The 16136-nt window shown below is 44.8% G+C and overlaps 2 protein-coding genes and 1 long non-coding RNA gene across 9 annotated transcripts; 2 read left to right on the forward strand and 1 right to left on the reverse strand.

Moving 5' to 3' along the window:
- Nucleotides 1–1203: 1203 nt before the first annotated feature.
- Nucleotides 1204–2724, forward strand: LOC112270607. The gene is made up of 2 exons (XR_002962891.1): nt 1204–1309; nt 1425–2724. It is a non-coding gene; the product is annotated as an uncharacterized LOC112270607 (long non-coding RNA).
- Nucleotides 2725–3201: 477 nt separating this feature from the next.
- Nucleotides 3202–11997, forward strand: LOC100846295 (chloride channel protein CLC-e). Of its 7 annotated transcripts, XR_001406423.2 has the most exons (9): nt 3209–3753; nt 6290–6677; nt 7074–7271; nt 7749–8215; nt 8869–9411; nt 10469–10671; nt 10782–10973; nt 11500–11596; nt 11693–11997. XR_001406423.2 is itself a non-coding variant. In XM_024459124.1 (7 exons), exons 1-7 carry the CDS (start codon nt 3463–3465, stop codon nt 10819–10821), a joined length of 2052 nt encoding a protein of 683 aa, XP_024314892.1. In that variant the 5' UTR covers nt 3202–3462; the 3' UTR covers nt 10822–11991. The 7 variants fall into 7 exon arrangements, 3 of the variants coding, with proteins under 3 accessions (XP_024314892.1, XP_010232203.1, XP_024314893.1); XR_001406421.2 differs by having other exon boundaries at nt 11500–11997; XR_001406422.2 differs by lacking the exon at nt 11500–11596.
- Nucleotides 11998–14909: 2912 nt separating this feature from the next.
- On the reverse strand, nt 14910–15903 carry LOC100836337 (MAPK kinase substrate protein At1g80180). The gene is made up of 2 exons (XM_003569592.4): nt 15271–15903; nt 14910–15095 (listed from the first exon to the last, which is right to left on the reverse strand). The coding sequence occupies exon 1, from the start codon at nt 15612–15614 to the stop codon at nt 15306–15308; it is 309 nt and encodes a 102-aa protein (XP_003569640.1). The 5' UTR covers nt 15615–15903; the 3' UTR covers nt 14910–15095; nt 15271–15305.
- Between the last annotated feature and the right edge of the window lie 233 nt (nt 15904–16136).

The following is a 16136-nucleotide window of genomic DNA, read 5'->3' on the forward strand; positions in this document are numbered from 1 at the left end:
TTTTCTCAGGGGATTTCATGCAAAATGGCCAGGCCGGTTAAAATCCATCCCGAGTTCCCAAAAATCAGCGACAAAATCCCCAAATCCGAGCAATCCCTAATTCTACTTTCCTCTCTCTATTGTGGCGCCCATGCCTTCTTTCTCGCGTGCCGTTGCCGTGCTTGTGCCCCCTATAGCTGTCCCCGCAGCTTTCCATTGACATGGCCGGTGGCTCGTTGAGATATTCACCGGCGGCAAGGACAAAGCCCCATCTCTCTCGTCAGATGCCGCAACTGCATATGGAGGAGGGTGAAGGTCCCTCTAGTCATTGGTGGTGTCTATAGCGAAGAAGACCTTCCCAAACGAGGGTGCAAGAAATCCCCTGAGAAAGTCATGTAACAACCTGCGGTCCTGGTCTAAACCAACGTGACGGCCACGTGACGTGTTAACCGTTTTTGACTAAAATATTACGGTAATCCCAGTTTAGGAGTTATGTGTGCATTTTCCCGTTCGTGTATTAAAATATTCATTTCTACCGAGTTTATGTATTAGTAATTATTTTACTAAAAACAGATTTGAGCAGACATGTCTTCCTTCGTGGCGGGCTTGAAGGATATTATTGTCTAGTGCTGCTGGCTGCTGAACTTTGTGAGTGACGCCTCGTGAATGGAACGGCCAAGTACGACTTTGTCGTGTTTGATTAGATCGCCGCTACCGGCAATATCTAGTAAATGGCCAGTCGGTCGTAGGCACTGTACATAGAGTGAATAAGATTTTTTTAAAGAATCTATGGTTAGATACGGTGGAGGCGTCAGGCGATCGAACCACCATCCTGACGTCCTCCTGAACGGCTTGCTATGCTTGATCCTTTCCTCGTTCAGAACCTTATCTCCACGGTGCACGTCATCCTCAGACAGACAGCAGCCACTGTTTTTCTAGAAGATTTCCAATTTCCCAACCACAAACGAGAGCTGTCTTTGTTAACGTGTCAGAATCAGATGGACCATTTTTCGTCTCTGTTGCGCACAAACGAGTCCATCAAGTCCACACTTCCAAAAAGCCATCGCACTCCCAATAATACTACTTACTTCGTTCTATAATTTTTGTCTCAAATTTGTCTAAATATGAATATGTTCATTATTAAAAACATCTAAATACATGTTATATTTCGACAAATATCATGGGATGGAAAAAGGGATAAGCTGCCTGTCCTAGTCTCTTCTTGGTGGCTCCAGCCTACAGGCGGCAGGTCAGTCGCATCACATCAAGATTGTCCATCACGTCGTCGCACTATGAGTTAAGGACAGGTACAAGTCAAAGAGAAGAAGAGGTAACACCACCATCGCGTTGGAAAATTGCAGTTCAGAGTAGATCATGGCATGATCGATATATATGGTCTTGTCTGAAAGTTACAGTTCGGTATAAACTGATATCGTCCATTGCAGGTCTCGGCAATTCAAGTAACGTGTACGTTAACTTTCATTGAATCTTGCTCTCCAAATGAATAACCACTCCTTCCAATTAAACTACTAAACCAATGGCCGATCGCTAGCTACCTCCATGCTTGAGTTACTTCATCTTGTTCTTTGAGGCGAAGCGGATGAAGGGGTAGAAGACGGCCCAGCCGATCAGGTAGAGCACCATCCACCATTTTCTGTCCTCCAACATGCTGATGGCGAGGTTATGGAGGGATAGCATCACCGTTGAGCGGCGCGTCCATGGAGAAGACCCGGTCCCCGCAAAACTCATTCATGAGGAGGCCCTCGTGGGGTACTTCATCATGGAGATGGTGTTCATCCACTTCCAATCCAGCGGGATGATGTTGCCATTGACGAAGTAGCCGCAGAAGAGAAAGAAGAGGGCAGTGAATACGAATATACGATCACAGCACGTATCTGGGTCGAGCCGGAGAGTTCAACATTGTTTTTTTATGTATGTATGTAAAGTGTAACAATTCTGGCCTAGCCCAGTAGCAGCTCCCATGAGCTCGTTGTCCCGCACGAGACCAGTCTGGAAGGCCGGCCAGACAAAATGAGATTTTCTCCAGCCAAATTCAGGAGCAGGGACGAACATTTGCTACTCCGATCAAGGACTCGCTGCGGGAAGATGGATCAAAGAAGTTTCACGAAGCCAGACCGTTACCGAACACTGCCCTTACTATATGGAATTGAGTTTTGGCATAGATCAGGTTTCCCTCTTCCACGACATGTTTGGTTAAACATACAGGTTCTTTGGAGGCGATTGCTGCGTTGGCAGCCGCTGTGCTCGAAGAGGGATATCTTAATCCGGGACAAAATGCCTCCTGTTGCTGGAGATCAAGGCGTCAGAAGCCCTCCGTCTTCAATGGCCAAGAAGCGTCGAACTGTCATGCCTGGCCTTGGCACTCCATCTCTGGGCGAAGCAAAACCTGGACTGAAGCTCTTCTGATCGTCATCGCCTACACCCGTCGGTCTGCCGCATGAGATGCTGAAACCTGAACTGAAGCTCTTCTGAAGCTCTGTGTTTTTCAATTTACCGTTTTCGCCTTAGTGCTATGTTGCCGTTGACGGCCTGTAATGGAGCTTACACTGAAATACTGTTTCGTTTCATTGAAATGAAACCGGGCGAATGGCTCTTTATCTAAAAAAAGTTTCCCTCTTCCAAAAAAAGATCAAGTTTCCCAAAAGGATTATGTCAACGGAAAATTAGAAAGGGAGGCTATCCACACCACGTCCGTGTGTCCAATACTCCTTCGCCTAAGAAGGATGAAGTTTGGGAAGATGGACCTGACGAAGACGACGATTTAGGATTTAAGAAATGGGGTGTTGGTTTACTAGTTTTAGGACAAAGGAGAGAGGGGAAATATATGTTTTATATAAAAAAACTAATGATCGAGAATCATATATGAAATCTGTTGAAATCATTTTTTGCAACCTTTAGGTCTTATTTGGTTTACAGAATTTTGAAATCACAGAAATAGTAAAAGTAGAGGATTTAGATGTCATACTCACTTCAATTCTTAGCAATTTTCTATGAAGTCCCACTGAATGCTAACAATTCTTAGAAATTAAATCAATTTGGACATAACCTTGAGAAACGAATGTTACACGTACATTTTTTTTCCTAAGGTTTGAAATCGTGGACTGCAAAGCGCAAACCAAACGGCCCTTAGCAAGGGTGGTAGTTTCAGGGATCGAAGATACGCTCCGAGAGCACCCGGAAAAAAAAAAGATACGCTCTGAGAGAAAAAATCGAGAGTCGAGGCTCGAGAAGAAGGAACAGGATTATCGAACACGTCGCAAATTCTTATCCACCTGACTCCCGGAGGAAACTAACCAGGATAAACGGGCTTCCTCCGTCCGGAAAGACCAAAGTCTCCTCTAGCGTCCATAGCAGATTAGCAGTGCAGCCTCGAGCAGTCGAGCTCCATTCCCCCGACCAGAATAGCGTAAGAAGCACCACGAGAGATGAGATAATTAGTCACCAATCCCGCAATTCGAGTCCATGGCGCCATCAGCGACCCCATGCTCCCTCCGTCTCTTACTCGCCTCGTCTGCTTCTCCGCCGCCTCTCTTCTGCGCCGCCTCGGTCCGTCCCTTGCTGACCGGTAATCGCGGTGGCCGCGTGCACCTTCGGATTCGATGCGGAGCGGCGGACGAGGAGACCGGCGCTCGGAGGGGGGAGCAGGTGAAGGCGTCGGTGGAGGAGATGGCGCCCGGACGCGACCTCGTCACGCTCGCCGCCTGCCTCGTCGGCCTCCTCACTGGCGTCTCCGTCGTCCTCTTCAACCTGTCGGTAGCTCCTCGCGGACTTAAACTCTAGTTTGGTTCCAAATTTTGAAATTCATTCTATCAACAGCTTAGCGAACTGGTAGTATGTGTTTCGGTGCTGAAGCGAAAAGTTAGCAAGTTCTACACTATTTTTCCAATTTAACAAACTAATACCTGTATAGGGTGGCGAGTTGAGAAAGTTTAAGTACCCTGTAATGCTACATTACATCTCAGAAGCAATATTTAGGGAGTGAGTCAGAAGCATTCAATATATTTCAGTTGTGTTTATTGTACCAAGCGATTGAACTTCATATATTCATGCATTAGTTCGCCATATAGAAATTAGCCGCATTCCCTCGCAAATGAGGGCCACTACGACATCCCCACCCTTCCAAAGTTCTAATTTGATAGGTTTGTATAATAAATATACGAATCACAAATGCAATTGTTGACAAATAGCAATGCATACTTGAGAATATTCTAGACCACTCTGGATAATTGGAGAGTGTTGGGAATTGGTTATGCATATTTGAGAAGATTCTAGAATAGTTTGGATTATTAGAGGAGAAGATATTTACAAGGAGCCATCTAGTGTCATGAGAGAGGATATGAATATTCTAGAAGGCTTGAGAGGTTACTTGAAGAGTGTTGCAATTTACCATGGCAGGACCTAGTTAGGGTAAGTTTCAAGAATAAGTGAGAATTCTCTAGAACTAGGATACATGTAGAGTATTCTAGAGAATTGTAGTGGGATGTACCACATGGTCTTGTACAAGTATAAATAGGGGTGCTCCCCACCTCATAGGTGTACCACAATCACCCAAGTAGTGTATCACCACACCAAGTAGAGAAGTGAGCTACCATGATAGGGTTGTGTGTAGGGTAGCCACTAAAGAGAGTGTTGTACCAACATTGAAATAGTGAATAAAGTGTTGAGTTCCTACAAATTTGATATCCCAAGTAGTGTAGTGTGCAAAGGTCCTCAAAAGTGGGTGTTAGGGTCGCCGCCCGTAAAATCTCTACAGCAATAACACAACAAATCTAGCCGCGCAAATGCTTGGGTCACCCTACAAGTTAATGCTGAATGTAGAAATGAACTACTGAAGCATTATGCTCATATCAACATATAAGTCAGGGGCCTAAAGTACAGAAGCCTAGCTGTGTCTTCCGACTCAAACTTCGGTCACGGCAGTCCCTCACGATAGCCTCCTGTCATGGTCAGACCCATGAAGAGCAGGCTGCCCAGCCTGGGCAGCCGTGTGATCATTTCCAGCTTGGAATGACACCGAGGCTGGTGTGGCTATTTGCCTACCTGTGTGGAGTAACCGTGTCCAATGTGGCAGCTAGGTATCAAATGTGTGAATTTGTTACAGAAATTGGATGGCTTTTTATGTTTGAAGATACTTTAAACCTGTAGGAGTTCAATTTAAATTTTGAAATTGGTAGGAAACTGAATCAGAGCATCTCTTTAGGCTGCCTCATCTATATTTGAGGGAGCTATGCTAATAAATAAGGTAAGCAAGATAACTCTCGAGGCCTCTTTCTCTTATTCCTCGTGTGTGCCCCCTCTAGTTCCCTCCCCTACCAGTCTACCTTATCCACAGCACCTAGCCACCATGTCCCTAAGCTGAAATTTTCAGTTTTTTTTAGGGTAGCTGAAACTTCAGTTTACCACAACTAAGCTTTATGTTCCCATAGGGAACAGGAGTACGTGAGACCCCATCTCTGTGAAGATTCCAAATCCGGATTTTGTAGATGTCCATTAAATACCTGGTCCCTACTGCTTCGGACGGAGGCGCAGGGGTGTATGGATTTTGGGTACAACCGTTTGGAAATGGTAGCATGGGAGTTCTTCAGCCGGTTTGGGTGGCGCGCCAGTCTTAGGTGGGAAGGACGCTGATTTTTTCCTTCCATCCTTTTTTGTATTCAGCTGGAACCTTGAGACATCTACTTTGAATTGAATGATTATAATAATTGATGTCCGTGTGCATCGATCGATGCAGAGGCCGGGGGATGCCATCCTTTTCGCAAAAAAAAGATGTCCATTAAATGTGGGATGAACTTGAAGCTGCACATGTCAAGTCACCAGAGGTCCTCGAACAATTTTGGGTGTCTCACGCAAGTCCCTGAACTTTGAAAATCATTGTCCAGGTCCTTGAAGTACAATTAGTGGCTCATCCAGGTCCAGATCAGTCGGCATGTTGACCGTTGACCAGAACTATTTCGGGGCTGATTTGGACCTGAATGAGTCACTCTCATCCAGGTGCAAATCTGTTGGCATGTTGACCATTGACCAGAACGATTTCGGGGCTGACTTGGACCTGAACGAGTCACCAAGTATAATTAGATGACTAGATGGCGATTTTCAAAGTTTTGGGACCTACCCGAGACCAGAAATAGTTTGAGAACCTCTAGTGCACTTTACTCTTTTGAAAAGCTTGAGCATCATGGCCCTTGGGTGCATTTTATTACTGAAGAGAATCACTGCTAAATCTCCATGCTGTTAGTTTAAGCATCTGCTATTGCTTAGTGAGATGTAAATTTGTATTTCTTTGCCACAGGTTCATGAAATACGGGACCTGCTTTGGGATGGCATACCGCTACGAGGCGCTTCATGGCTGAGGGAGGAACCAACTGGTGAAATTTGGCAGAGAGTGATCTTTGTTCCAGTTAGTGGAGGCATCATAGTTGGAGGGTTGAATGCACTAAGAAATTCTATCAAAAGCAACTCAGATGGGACTGTATCTAGGATAATGGGTGTGTTTAGGCCATTCTTGAAAGCTGCGGCGGCATCTTTCACACTTGGAACTGGCAACTCGTTGGGGCCTGAGGGACCTAGTGTAGAGATAGGTTCTGCTATAGCGAAAGGATTTGGAAACGTATTCAGATGGGAAGACGGGAAAACAATGTCTCTTGTGGCTGCAGGATCAGCAGCTGGTATTGCATCGGGTAAGTTTTATTTCCCTAATTGTTTATATATTTGTCACACAGGTTTGTGCAATCGGTATGATGGGTTAACCGTGATGTAGGAACATGACAATTTGCTGGATTTGTTCATCATTGTGTCAAATAAATTTGAACCAATTGGACATATTGGCATCAAAATTTCAGTTCCCTGTAGATAACATTGTTCATGTATATTACCGATAACTATATTAGTTGTATCTTTTAGTAAAATTTATAGGACATGTTACCTAATTTTACCCAGCAGCAAGTACAAGATTCACCTGTTATGTATACTCTAAAATGGTCAACATATCAAATATTCCTAGTAGTTTTTTTCACATGTCTTATGTTTTCTGATTCCACTTTACTTATATTTCAGGTGATTGCCTTGTATTTTAGGTTTTAATGCTGCTGTTGCTGGGTGCTTTTTTGCGGTGGAATCTGTTTTGTGGCCTTCATCTGTGAATTCTTCATCCCTTTCCAACTCAACACCAATGGTGATACTCAGTGCAGTGATAGCGTCTGTTGTTTCAGAGATTGGTCTTGGTTCTGATCCTGCTTTCACTGTTCCTGAATATGATTTTCGCTCCCCAACAGGTACTTTCTCTTTGCTATAATCAATATTTTCAGCATGTTGATGAATACAGAGTACATCATGCAAATTTGCGCTCAGACGTCATTTTTTTAATGTCAAATCATCTTCTGTTTTAACTTATTTCCATTTAGTAACATTTTCTGAATAACTTCATATCTCGGAATGAAATGTCATGCCCTCTACCGACTGACAGTTACTAAAGTAGGAGACTGAATGAGAAACAGAAACTCTGAAAAGTTGTTGCATTAATTGGTTCCAAACTGCACCTTTTTTTTTATCTTGATACCTGATGCTTTTAAAGCAATTTGCTATCCTGCCATTGTTCTCGACCTGATATGATCGTATAGAATGCCTCTGCGATCCTCCCGATGGTAGGTTGGTCTAATGGTCTTAATGATGGTATCCTTTTTCTACCTTTTGTTTATCGTGTTCCAGAGATTGAATGTATGAGGATATTTATGTGACTTCATAAATGTCAGAACTTCCACTGTATCTTTTGCTGGGCGTCTTCTGTGGCTTGGTGTCAATCACACTATCTAGGTGTACAGCACTAACTATGGACATAGTTGAAAATTTACAAAAGACAGCAGGATTGCCGATGGCTGCATCCCCTGCCTTGGGTGGCCTTATTGTTGGTCTTCTAGCTCTTATATACCCTGAAGTTCTGTACTGGGGCTTTGAAAATGTTGATATTTTGCTGGAATCACGGCCATTTACAAGTGGTCTCTCAGCAACTGTATTGGTTCAGCTCATTGGAGTAAAAATACTGGCGACATCTTTGTGCAGGGCTTTTGGATTGGTTGGAGGTTATTATGCACCATCCCTTTTTATTGGTGCAGCTACAGGCATGGCATATGGCAAGTTCATGAGATTCACATTTACTGGCCCTGAATCACTGTTCCATGTCCCATTCCTGGACGTGGCATCACCTCAAGCATATGGCCTGGTAATATGTCCATCATCGCAGTCTTGTCTCTCTTGTGCTCAACTCCTCCTTCTGTACATTTCAAGAAACAAGAATCAAACTTTGTAAAACTTGACCAACATGTAGTCCAACAATATAAAGGTTTGGTTAATTACAGAAAGGGACACACTTAGGTTTTTTCAACCCAGGATTTCTCCCCTTTCCTTTATGCAAAACACAATGAAAATACAAAGTCTGTCACCCAACAGCATAAGGTAGAAGGAAGAGTGGAGAAAAGGGGGATTAACTACGTGACAGGAAACTCGCTGACCAGCTGTGGCAAAGGGACACTGTTAGATTGTTATTTACTTTCATATGCTCATGATCTATGTAGGTATCAACAAATTAAGAGAAAGAAATAATCACAGTTCAATTTTCTAGACCATGCCAAGTCAAACTGTGCCTTCCATTTTGCAAGAGGGAGTACTTGAAATATATCTTTATCTGTTTGTAGTGTTAATATTATCCATATGCGATGGTATTTCCATCTCTGGTGATTATTTTGTTGTCACCACTCTGGTTTCTAGTTTTAACGTTTTGCCAGTTGCACTTGTATGTTGTGCTGATGAAGATATTAAGCAAACAATACTATAATTATTTATTTGTTAGTTTCCCTTTGTTTTTTATATTTTCAGGTAGGTATGGCAGCTACACTTGCTGGTGTGTGCAAAGTGCCTCTGACATCTGTCCTCCTACTGTTTGAGCTTACACAGGACTATCGTATAGTTCTACCTTTGCTTGGTGCTGTTGGATTATCATCCTGGATTGCTTCTCCTCAAAGGTTCTCTAAGAGCAGTAAGGGTAAGCTGGATTCTTTGGAGGAGAAAACAAGTACTGTTCAACAGACAAAAAGTGTGCCCTCCCAAACCCAACAAGTCAATTCCCTGGATAGTGTTGATGCTACCGCAGAATTATGTAAACTTGAAAGCTCACTCTGTCTCTACAATGTCAGAGATGAGAACATATTGGAAAATCTTACTGTGGCAGAGGCTATGAAAACTAGATATATTTCTGTCTCATTGACAACTCCGATAATTGAGGCACTAAATCTTATGTTTGTGGAGAAGCAACCATTTGTTGTGATAATTGAGAGCAACAAATCTCTAGTAGGATTGCTAACACTCAAAGATTTCCAAGATTTCTGCGGAACTGTAAAAATCACCAAGGCGCAAACTGAGGTGAGAATTACTGCTGTTTTCCACTGCTACATTTTCGATATTGTAGGACCTTGTTGTTTTAGTTCAGTGGAAAGACATCATTGTCTTATTTTTATGCACACTTCTTCTCCGGTCTTCTTCATTTCCAAATTCTAAATAAGAGAGCACCGCCTGCCCCAGTTTCATTACAGATACCTAGCATAGGCAATAGTTGCATCCATACACCTACTCCGGATGGGCCTGATACCCAGTCTATATACATTGACGAAACAACTAACAAACTGTCACATAACTAGTAACGAACTATCACATTCACATGTGAATATGACAAACTCTATCTTGTTATAGGTCAGAACATATCAAATAGAATCTGCACAAACTAATTAGTCCTTGGGAACTTGATTCCTTGACAGTTCTTGGTCTCAATCTGCAATGAAATGATCAGGAATTGGTGCCCGCTCTCACAACCCTCTGAAACCTTTTAGGACCTTTACATCTTTGCCTTATACAAAAATCTTGTGCTAAAGAAGTAACCTAATCTCCAGTCGTCTAAAGCACCCTGATTATTCTACCTTTGTTTGGATTCCTTGATTACTTGGGTTGGGTCATATATGGCCACTGGTTAGTGCTTACACCCATGGCTTTATATCCTTCCCTAGCTGCCCACCTTCACTGAAAGTACGAACCTTATGGGTTGAGATTAGTACAAGAGCCCTTCAGTCATACCTATTCCTAACACGAATAGCATATTTGTCACATTTCTCATCACTCAAGTTCTTGCGGTTCATGCTTTCGTCAAACTTTAAAGGTTTTTAATGAACAGACAAACTAAGGCAGGTTTCTTGTCTCCTCAGGTCCAGTTCGGTTACTCCAATCCCGGTGGGGATTGGGAGGGATTGATGAGATTTTAGGTCAAATTCCCTCCAATCCCTCTCAATCCCTGCGGGGAGCGTCACAACCGAACGAGGCCTCAAGGGGTCAAATGGTAGTACAGAGGATATTAAGTATATCTAACCTGATACAGAGTTTGTGGTCATTTGGTCCCTATTGTTACTCATTTCTGTTCATGCTGGAACAGGTACATGAACATCTGGTATCTCATGTTTGTGGAGTCATTAAGTGTAAAATGTGTTCTGTTACACCTCAGATGCCACTTGCTACTGCTGAAAAGATTATGGATTCCCATGGAGTTGACCAACTTCCTGTAATTTCTGCTAATCATCAGGATGGAGGACCCTTGATTGGTTTTATAGATAGAGAATGCATCACCATTGCTCGAAGGTAAAATTGAATGTTTGGAGATCTTTGTTTTCAGATTTCAACTCTTAGTAATGATTAAGGTGACAAACTATTATTGATATTCTGTCTTCGATTTGATTGTTCACTTTCAGAGCTTCGGCAGCAAAAGATTTTTTTAAGTTTCAAATCTGAGATCAGACAGGAAGAGAGATGATGCAGATTCACTCAGTAATTCCCGTGATATTCGCAGCACTGAAATTTCTCTTGCAGCCTGAGAGTTGATCAGGTTCATTTCGGCGTATAAGATAAAGCTGGTCAACATGTCCAGAATCATACTTGACCAGGTTAGTTTGGTAACTTAAGAATGTGATTCAGAATGTGGAAATCCTGGGTTAAGGGCCTTCCATTTTCACCAAGATACCCGCCTGCGTCTTGCATGTGCATTCAGAAGTGCATTGCTGCGTTTTTTAATTGTCAGAAGAGTCAAGAACATGCTACAGGTTTTCTAATAATTATATCGCAGCAACTTGTCTCTGCCTTGTATATACAACTGCTCTCTTCGTTTGCAAAACAAAATAGGTCAGTGAGGGGATTAGTGCTTTGGCATATGAGTGTGCATACAATGCAGTACTCCCTCCTTTCCAAATATAAGGATACATAATTATGCGTGCAGTCAACGCTCTAAAACTTTGACTATAATTTTGACTTATATGTTTATAAAGTTAGTAAAAAAAATATGGCATGCAAGTATTTTGCAAGACAAATACAATGATATTATTCTCAGTGCTTAATTCATATACTTTGTCATATAATAGTGGTCAAAGTTTTAGAAGGTTGACTGCACGTATAATTATGTGTCTTGTATTTTAGAAAGGATGGAGAATCTTTCATTGACAGACTTTGAAAAGATTGGCAACAAGATCTGGGCCGGGCTTGCATGCTCTCAGGACCCAGGAGCTTACGTGCAGTGAGCTGCTAGTTCACCTTTTGAAATGTCTAGCGTTAGAAAACAAATATTTACAATGTTCTCACAACATGCGTCTACTGTCATGTAAAATTGTAGGTCAAAATCCAAGCAGCATATCAAGTACTGAAAAAGACAGGTCTGCTTATGTGGCAAAGAATTCCTCTACCTTATGATAGTTAGAGCTACTTACCAGGGCTTCCATTCAAAGCTTATCACACTCTCCTTCCGACCCTCGAGCACCGGTCCAAGTTATTAGCTATGAATGAATAGTGTGATAGTGATATTTAGTATTATTCACATGTGTCTTCGTCATTATAGTTGTTTGATCTCTCGGTTGAATTTTCACGTAAATTTGATGGTATGGATAAATGTTGCTGGAAAGATCAGGTTATGCCACGCGACTACTTGCGTACACGCTTTCGCTAAGCACATAGGCCAACATTGATAAAGGAGTGATTTTTTTCCTTCTTGACAAAATTCATAGAACATGAATGAATCTAGTATCTTTATTACTCCTATAAATAACTCAATTGATGGCGACGATCTTTCACAATCAAACCACACACCGCAATCTAAGACAACACATGAACATCTACCTATCATATTATTGTAGTCCGTAACAACGAAACAAGTATTGTGGTAGTATCATGTAACTTCATATAAAAATTTTAAATTACATGACAAGAAACAAAAATACAAACTCAGTTGTAAGCAGGAGTGACAAATTAAGATGATAAACTTCTGATGCTACTCGGTACTATTCATAGCTGAATTTGTTTTTTTTTCAATGTTTCATGGCATGTAGATTGAATTTTGAACTTAAACTTTATGTCATAGTATATGCATGTTCATGTTCTGCAAACTTTAAGATGATAACTATATCAGTACATACAAGACATTGCCGAAGTCACATATATTCTCTCTATTCAAAACACAAACTGCAAGTTTCCGTAACTCTCACAGTTACCCAAAAACCCGACCCGAAAAAACGTGTATTCGGTGTATCGAATCATTGTTTTTCGGATCCAAGTTTGCGTGGCCAGAACAGAATACGAAAACTGAACCGAAAAAGAGGTATACAATATCTGATCTGCCCGAGTCCACGCAAAAACCGAAACAGGTAACGGAAGGCAAATCGACAGTTCGTCAGATACAAATCGACACTTCAACGTCCGACAGATATAGCTCTCCAAATTGCGCAACAAAATAGAACGATAAACAAATCAAGCATGAAATCAGTGTCCTCTGCCATCCCCATTTGCCACAGCATCTCCATTTCCACAATCGCCGCCGTGATGAGTGGCTCCGGCGGCGGCAGCAGCTACGGCTATGGAAGCCTCTGCGACTGCCTCTGCAACTGCCGCTGCCGCCTTCTTTTTCTCTACAGCCGCTTCACGACAACGCTGGAGGATGTGCTTTCTTTCGAGCTCCAACCACTCCCTTGCAAGTGGATCAAGGCCACTCGGATCCATGAGCATGAGCTTGTTCTCCTTCGCAAGCACAAGCACGCTGCCTTTTGCTCCTTAGTTTTGGCTTTGCGTGCGTCGACACTGATCTTTTGGAGCTCCACCTCACGAATAGCTTGCAGCTTTTGCATTTTTTGTTCATGCTTCTTCTCGGCATTGATCTTTTTGATCTCCAATTTGGCGGCCGAAGCGATCTGTTTGGACTTGATCAATTCATCGAACTTGGCATTCAAACTTGAGGACTCAGCCGCCTTCTTAAGCTTCTCTTTCTCCTTCTTCCTTCCATCCGGCCTCTTGATGTTACGCCCACCCTTCGGTGCATGATGCATCATCATCATCCAATTGGACGAATGCCCCTTTCTTCGGTGCTGCTTCTTGGTCCCTCAAACGCCATTTCTCACTATACTCCAGCACTTTCCAACAACTCCTTGGAACCCACCATGGCTTTGTACCTTTGCATTACAATTTTGTCCTAGAAAGCAAAGATTGGCAGCAATGAACAATTGAATCGACAGGGCGGCCGACTGCTGGATTGGCAGGGCGGCCGCCGGAGTTGGTGGACGAGGGGGTGGGCCTCGGGCTGCCGCCATCTTCCTCTTAAGCCTGTCCGTCATCTTCACCCACCCGCCATTCGCCTCGGGCATGGCGGAGGGAGGAGTCGCAGCCGCCGGCGCAGTGGCAGGCGCTTGACACAGGACGGAAGGGGCCCTTGAGGTAGGGGCTTGTCCCTGCCCCGTCTGGTTTCCCTGCCTCTTCCGTTTGGAAGCGGCCAACACAGGGTTGCCGACGGAGGCGGGGAAGGCGCCGCTGGAAGCGGCGGGATGAAGACTGGCCGCGGGAGTGGAGGAGAAGTCGGGAGCAGCCATGGGGTTTGGGGTTCTCCATGCCGGACTTTGTGGGGCGGTGATTGGCCGAATGGAGCTCGGGCGAGTAGATCGGCGGCGGCGACGGCGAGTGGTTGAGCTCTGGCGCGCAGCGGAAATTTCCCTCCCGCCAACGAGTTCCACGCACTTTCGGTTCCGCGCCAATCCGATCTCCACCCCGCGTACATTGGGATTTCTCGCCCGGGAGATCGGATCCCTGAAAAGTTTTTTCGGATCATGGTTGGTTTTCGGTATCTAGTCGGGTGCTATTTTTCCCATCGAAACCAAAAAACGGCGGTTATTTCTCGGTTCGGGGTTGTATTCGGTACTCCTATCTGCTAGAGATGCTCTTTAGGAACCACCATCCTACCATCTCCTATGGAAGCTCTGGCCCCACAAGATCTGGAGATCACACCACCAGATCATGCCAAGCCTACAACAAGGGAACGAAAGACGATATTGGCGGTTTAAACAGCAACACCAGCATTGTCCACACCATGAGCCATCAACCATTTGGCTGAAGCCTGGCCAAAGATTGTCGCCATTATCGATCTCGGGAAAGACTGACCCTCCTCCCCTCCCCTCGCCCCTGGTTGGATTTGTTGAGGTTGCTCTCCACCTCCTTGAGCCGCTAGAGCATGTGGAGAGCGACATCATGGTGTGTGGCCAATTCCGGAGTCACTGGAGATCAACCACATCGTTGTCGAGACACCGTCCGTAGAAGCACATCGTCAGGAGAATCCATGCTACCAAAGTCGACGAACCGCCGAGGAGAGCCCCGTCACCGCCTGGCGGGTAGGGTTATGACTCCCTCGCGGATCAAAGCGTTCATTTTCTCGGCGTTCGTAAGCTAACAGCACATTCTTCTCTATGCGTAAACGTGAATGAGGAGGGGAATCAGGTCCAACCTCATTACGAAGTCTCAACAACGAACAGTTATTAAAGAAAAGTCTGAAAGTACCGACATGAGAGCTGAGACGTTACTTGAGAAACATGTTGAGGGGGACGAAGTTTGCAATTTCACGATTCCAACTTCAGGCCACAGTTTGAAGTTTATAATTATACATCTCACTCCGTCTCCCCTGATCTTAGCCAATTTGACCTGCAATTTCCGTTGGCCGGGCAAAAGTTCGAGTTCGAAGGCCTAGTGTCCTCAAATCAAATCGACGTCTGCCCCCGCAACGGAAAACAAGAGACACGAGTGAAGACGAAAGATCAAAGATGACTGCACAAAGGGACGTGTTCTATATTAACAACTCTTAACTCCCAACGTAACAAAAGATCGACACGAGTTTTCCCTCAAAAAAAGAAAAGATCGACACGAGTCTCGCTCTGGCGTACATACTTAGCTAGCCGCGCGCGGGCGGCAGCAGGCCCGGCTCACCGGCGCTTCCCCTTGGCGCTGCCAGCGCCGGCGCGGGGCTGAGGCGCTGGCGCCTCCTGCTTGCCGAAGAGGTTGCAGAAGCCGCAGGCCGCGACGCGCGGGGAGGGCGGGTCGAGCGCGGGCTGGACGTGGCCCGCCCTGTACCCGCCATGCCCGCCCGAGCCGCTCCGCTGCGGCCTTGCGCCGGCCACGGCGCCGGGCGCGGCCTGATCCTTGCCCGACGCCGACCGGTGCTTCTCCTCCCACACCATCCCCGACGACCCGGACCGCCGGAACGTCTCGCTCGATCGCTGCAGCCCCGCCATACCCTCTCCCCTCGATCGAGTCTTCCGATCCTCTCGGTTAATTGAGGCCTTTCTGGCTAGCTCTCTACCTGCCGGTCCGCGCGGCCGGCGCAGTTATATATGACCGTGCAGATGGAGTTTGGACTTGGGGAGCAGTCAATGCATATGTGCTTGCGTCGTGTGGGCGTATGGGGTTTGGCATAGGAATCGCAGTGCCGCTGCCACGACAGGACAAAGGAGCAGCAACTGATGCTGGCGGTCGATGGTACGTACAAGTAGTATTTACACGATTAAGAAAAAGCCGCCTACGAGGGAGTTGTTGGGCTGCGTACGTAAACGCCATGCTTATTTTAACCAAGAGGGAGAGAAGGAAATCTGGAAATGTTTATCAAACTTTGACCCCAACAAACAAAAATACTAACGACAAAAAAACATGGTTATCGATCAATGAATGGGGCTGAGAGAGGTACCGTTCGGTGACGCCAGGAACGCGGGCATCCGGTTGTAAATTTACCTGCAGTCTTGTGATCGACATCTGTGTGT

Source organism: Brachypodium distachyon, chromosome 2 (assembly GCF_000005505.3).
Source record: "Brachypodium distachyon strain Bd21 chromosome 2, Brachypodium_distachyon_v3.0, whole genome shotgun sequence".
Taxonomy (NCBI): domain Eukaryota; kingdom Viridiplantae; phylum Streptophyta; class Magnoliopsida; order Poales; family Poaceae; genus Brachypodium; species Brachypodium distachyon.

Excerpts from the sequence above, each read along its gene's own strand:
- LOC100836337 (XM_003569592.4), bottom strand. The coding sequence starts at position 15,614 with ATGGCGGGGCTGCAGCGATCGAGCGAGACGTTCCGGCGGTCCGGGTCG.
- LOC100846295 (XM_010233901.3), top strand. The coding sequence starts at position 3,463 with ATGGCGCCATCAGCGACCCCATGCTCCCTCCGTCTCTTACTCGCCTCG. Across the intron at positions 3,754-6,289 it reads TCGTCCTCTTCAACCTGTCG|GTTCATGAAATACGGGACCT; the intron begins GTAGCTCCTCGC and ends TCTTTGCCACAG. Across the intron at positions 8,216-8,868 it reads CACCTCAAGCATATGGCCTG|GTAGGTATGGCAGCTACACT; the intron begins GTAATATGTCCA and ends TTATATTTTCAG.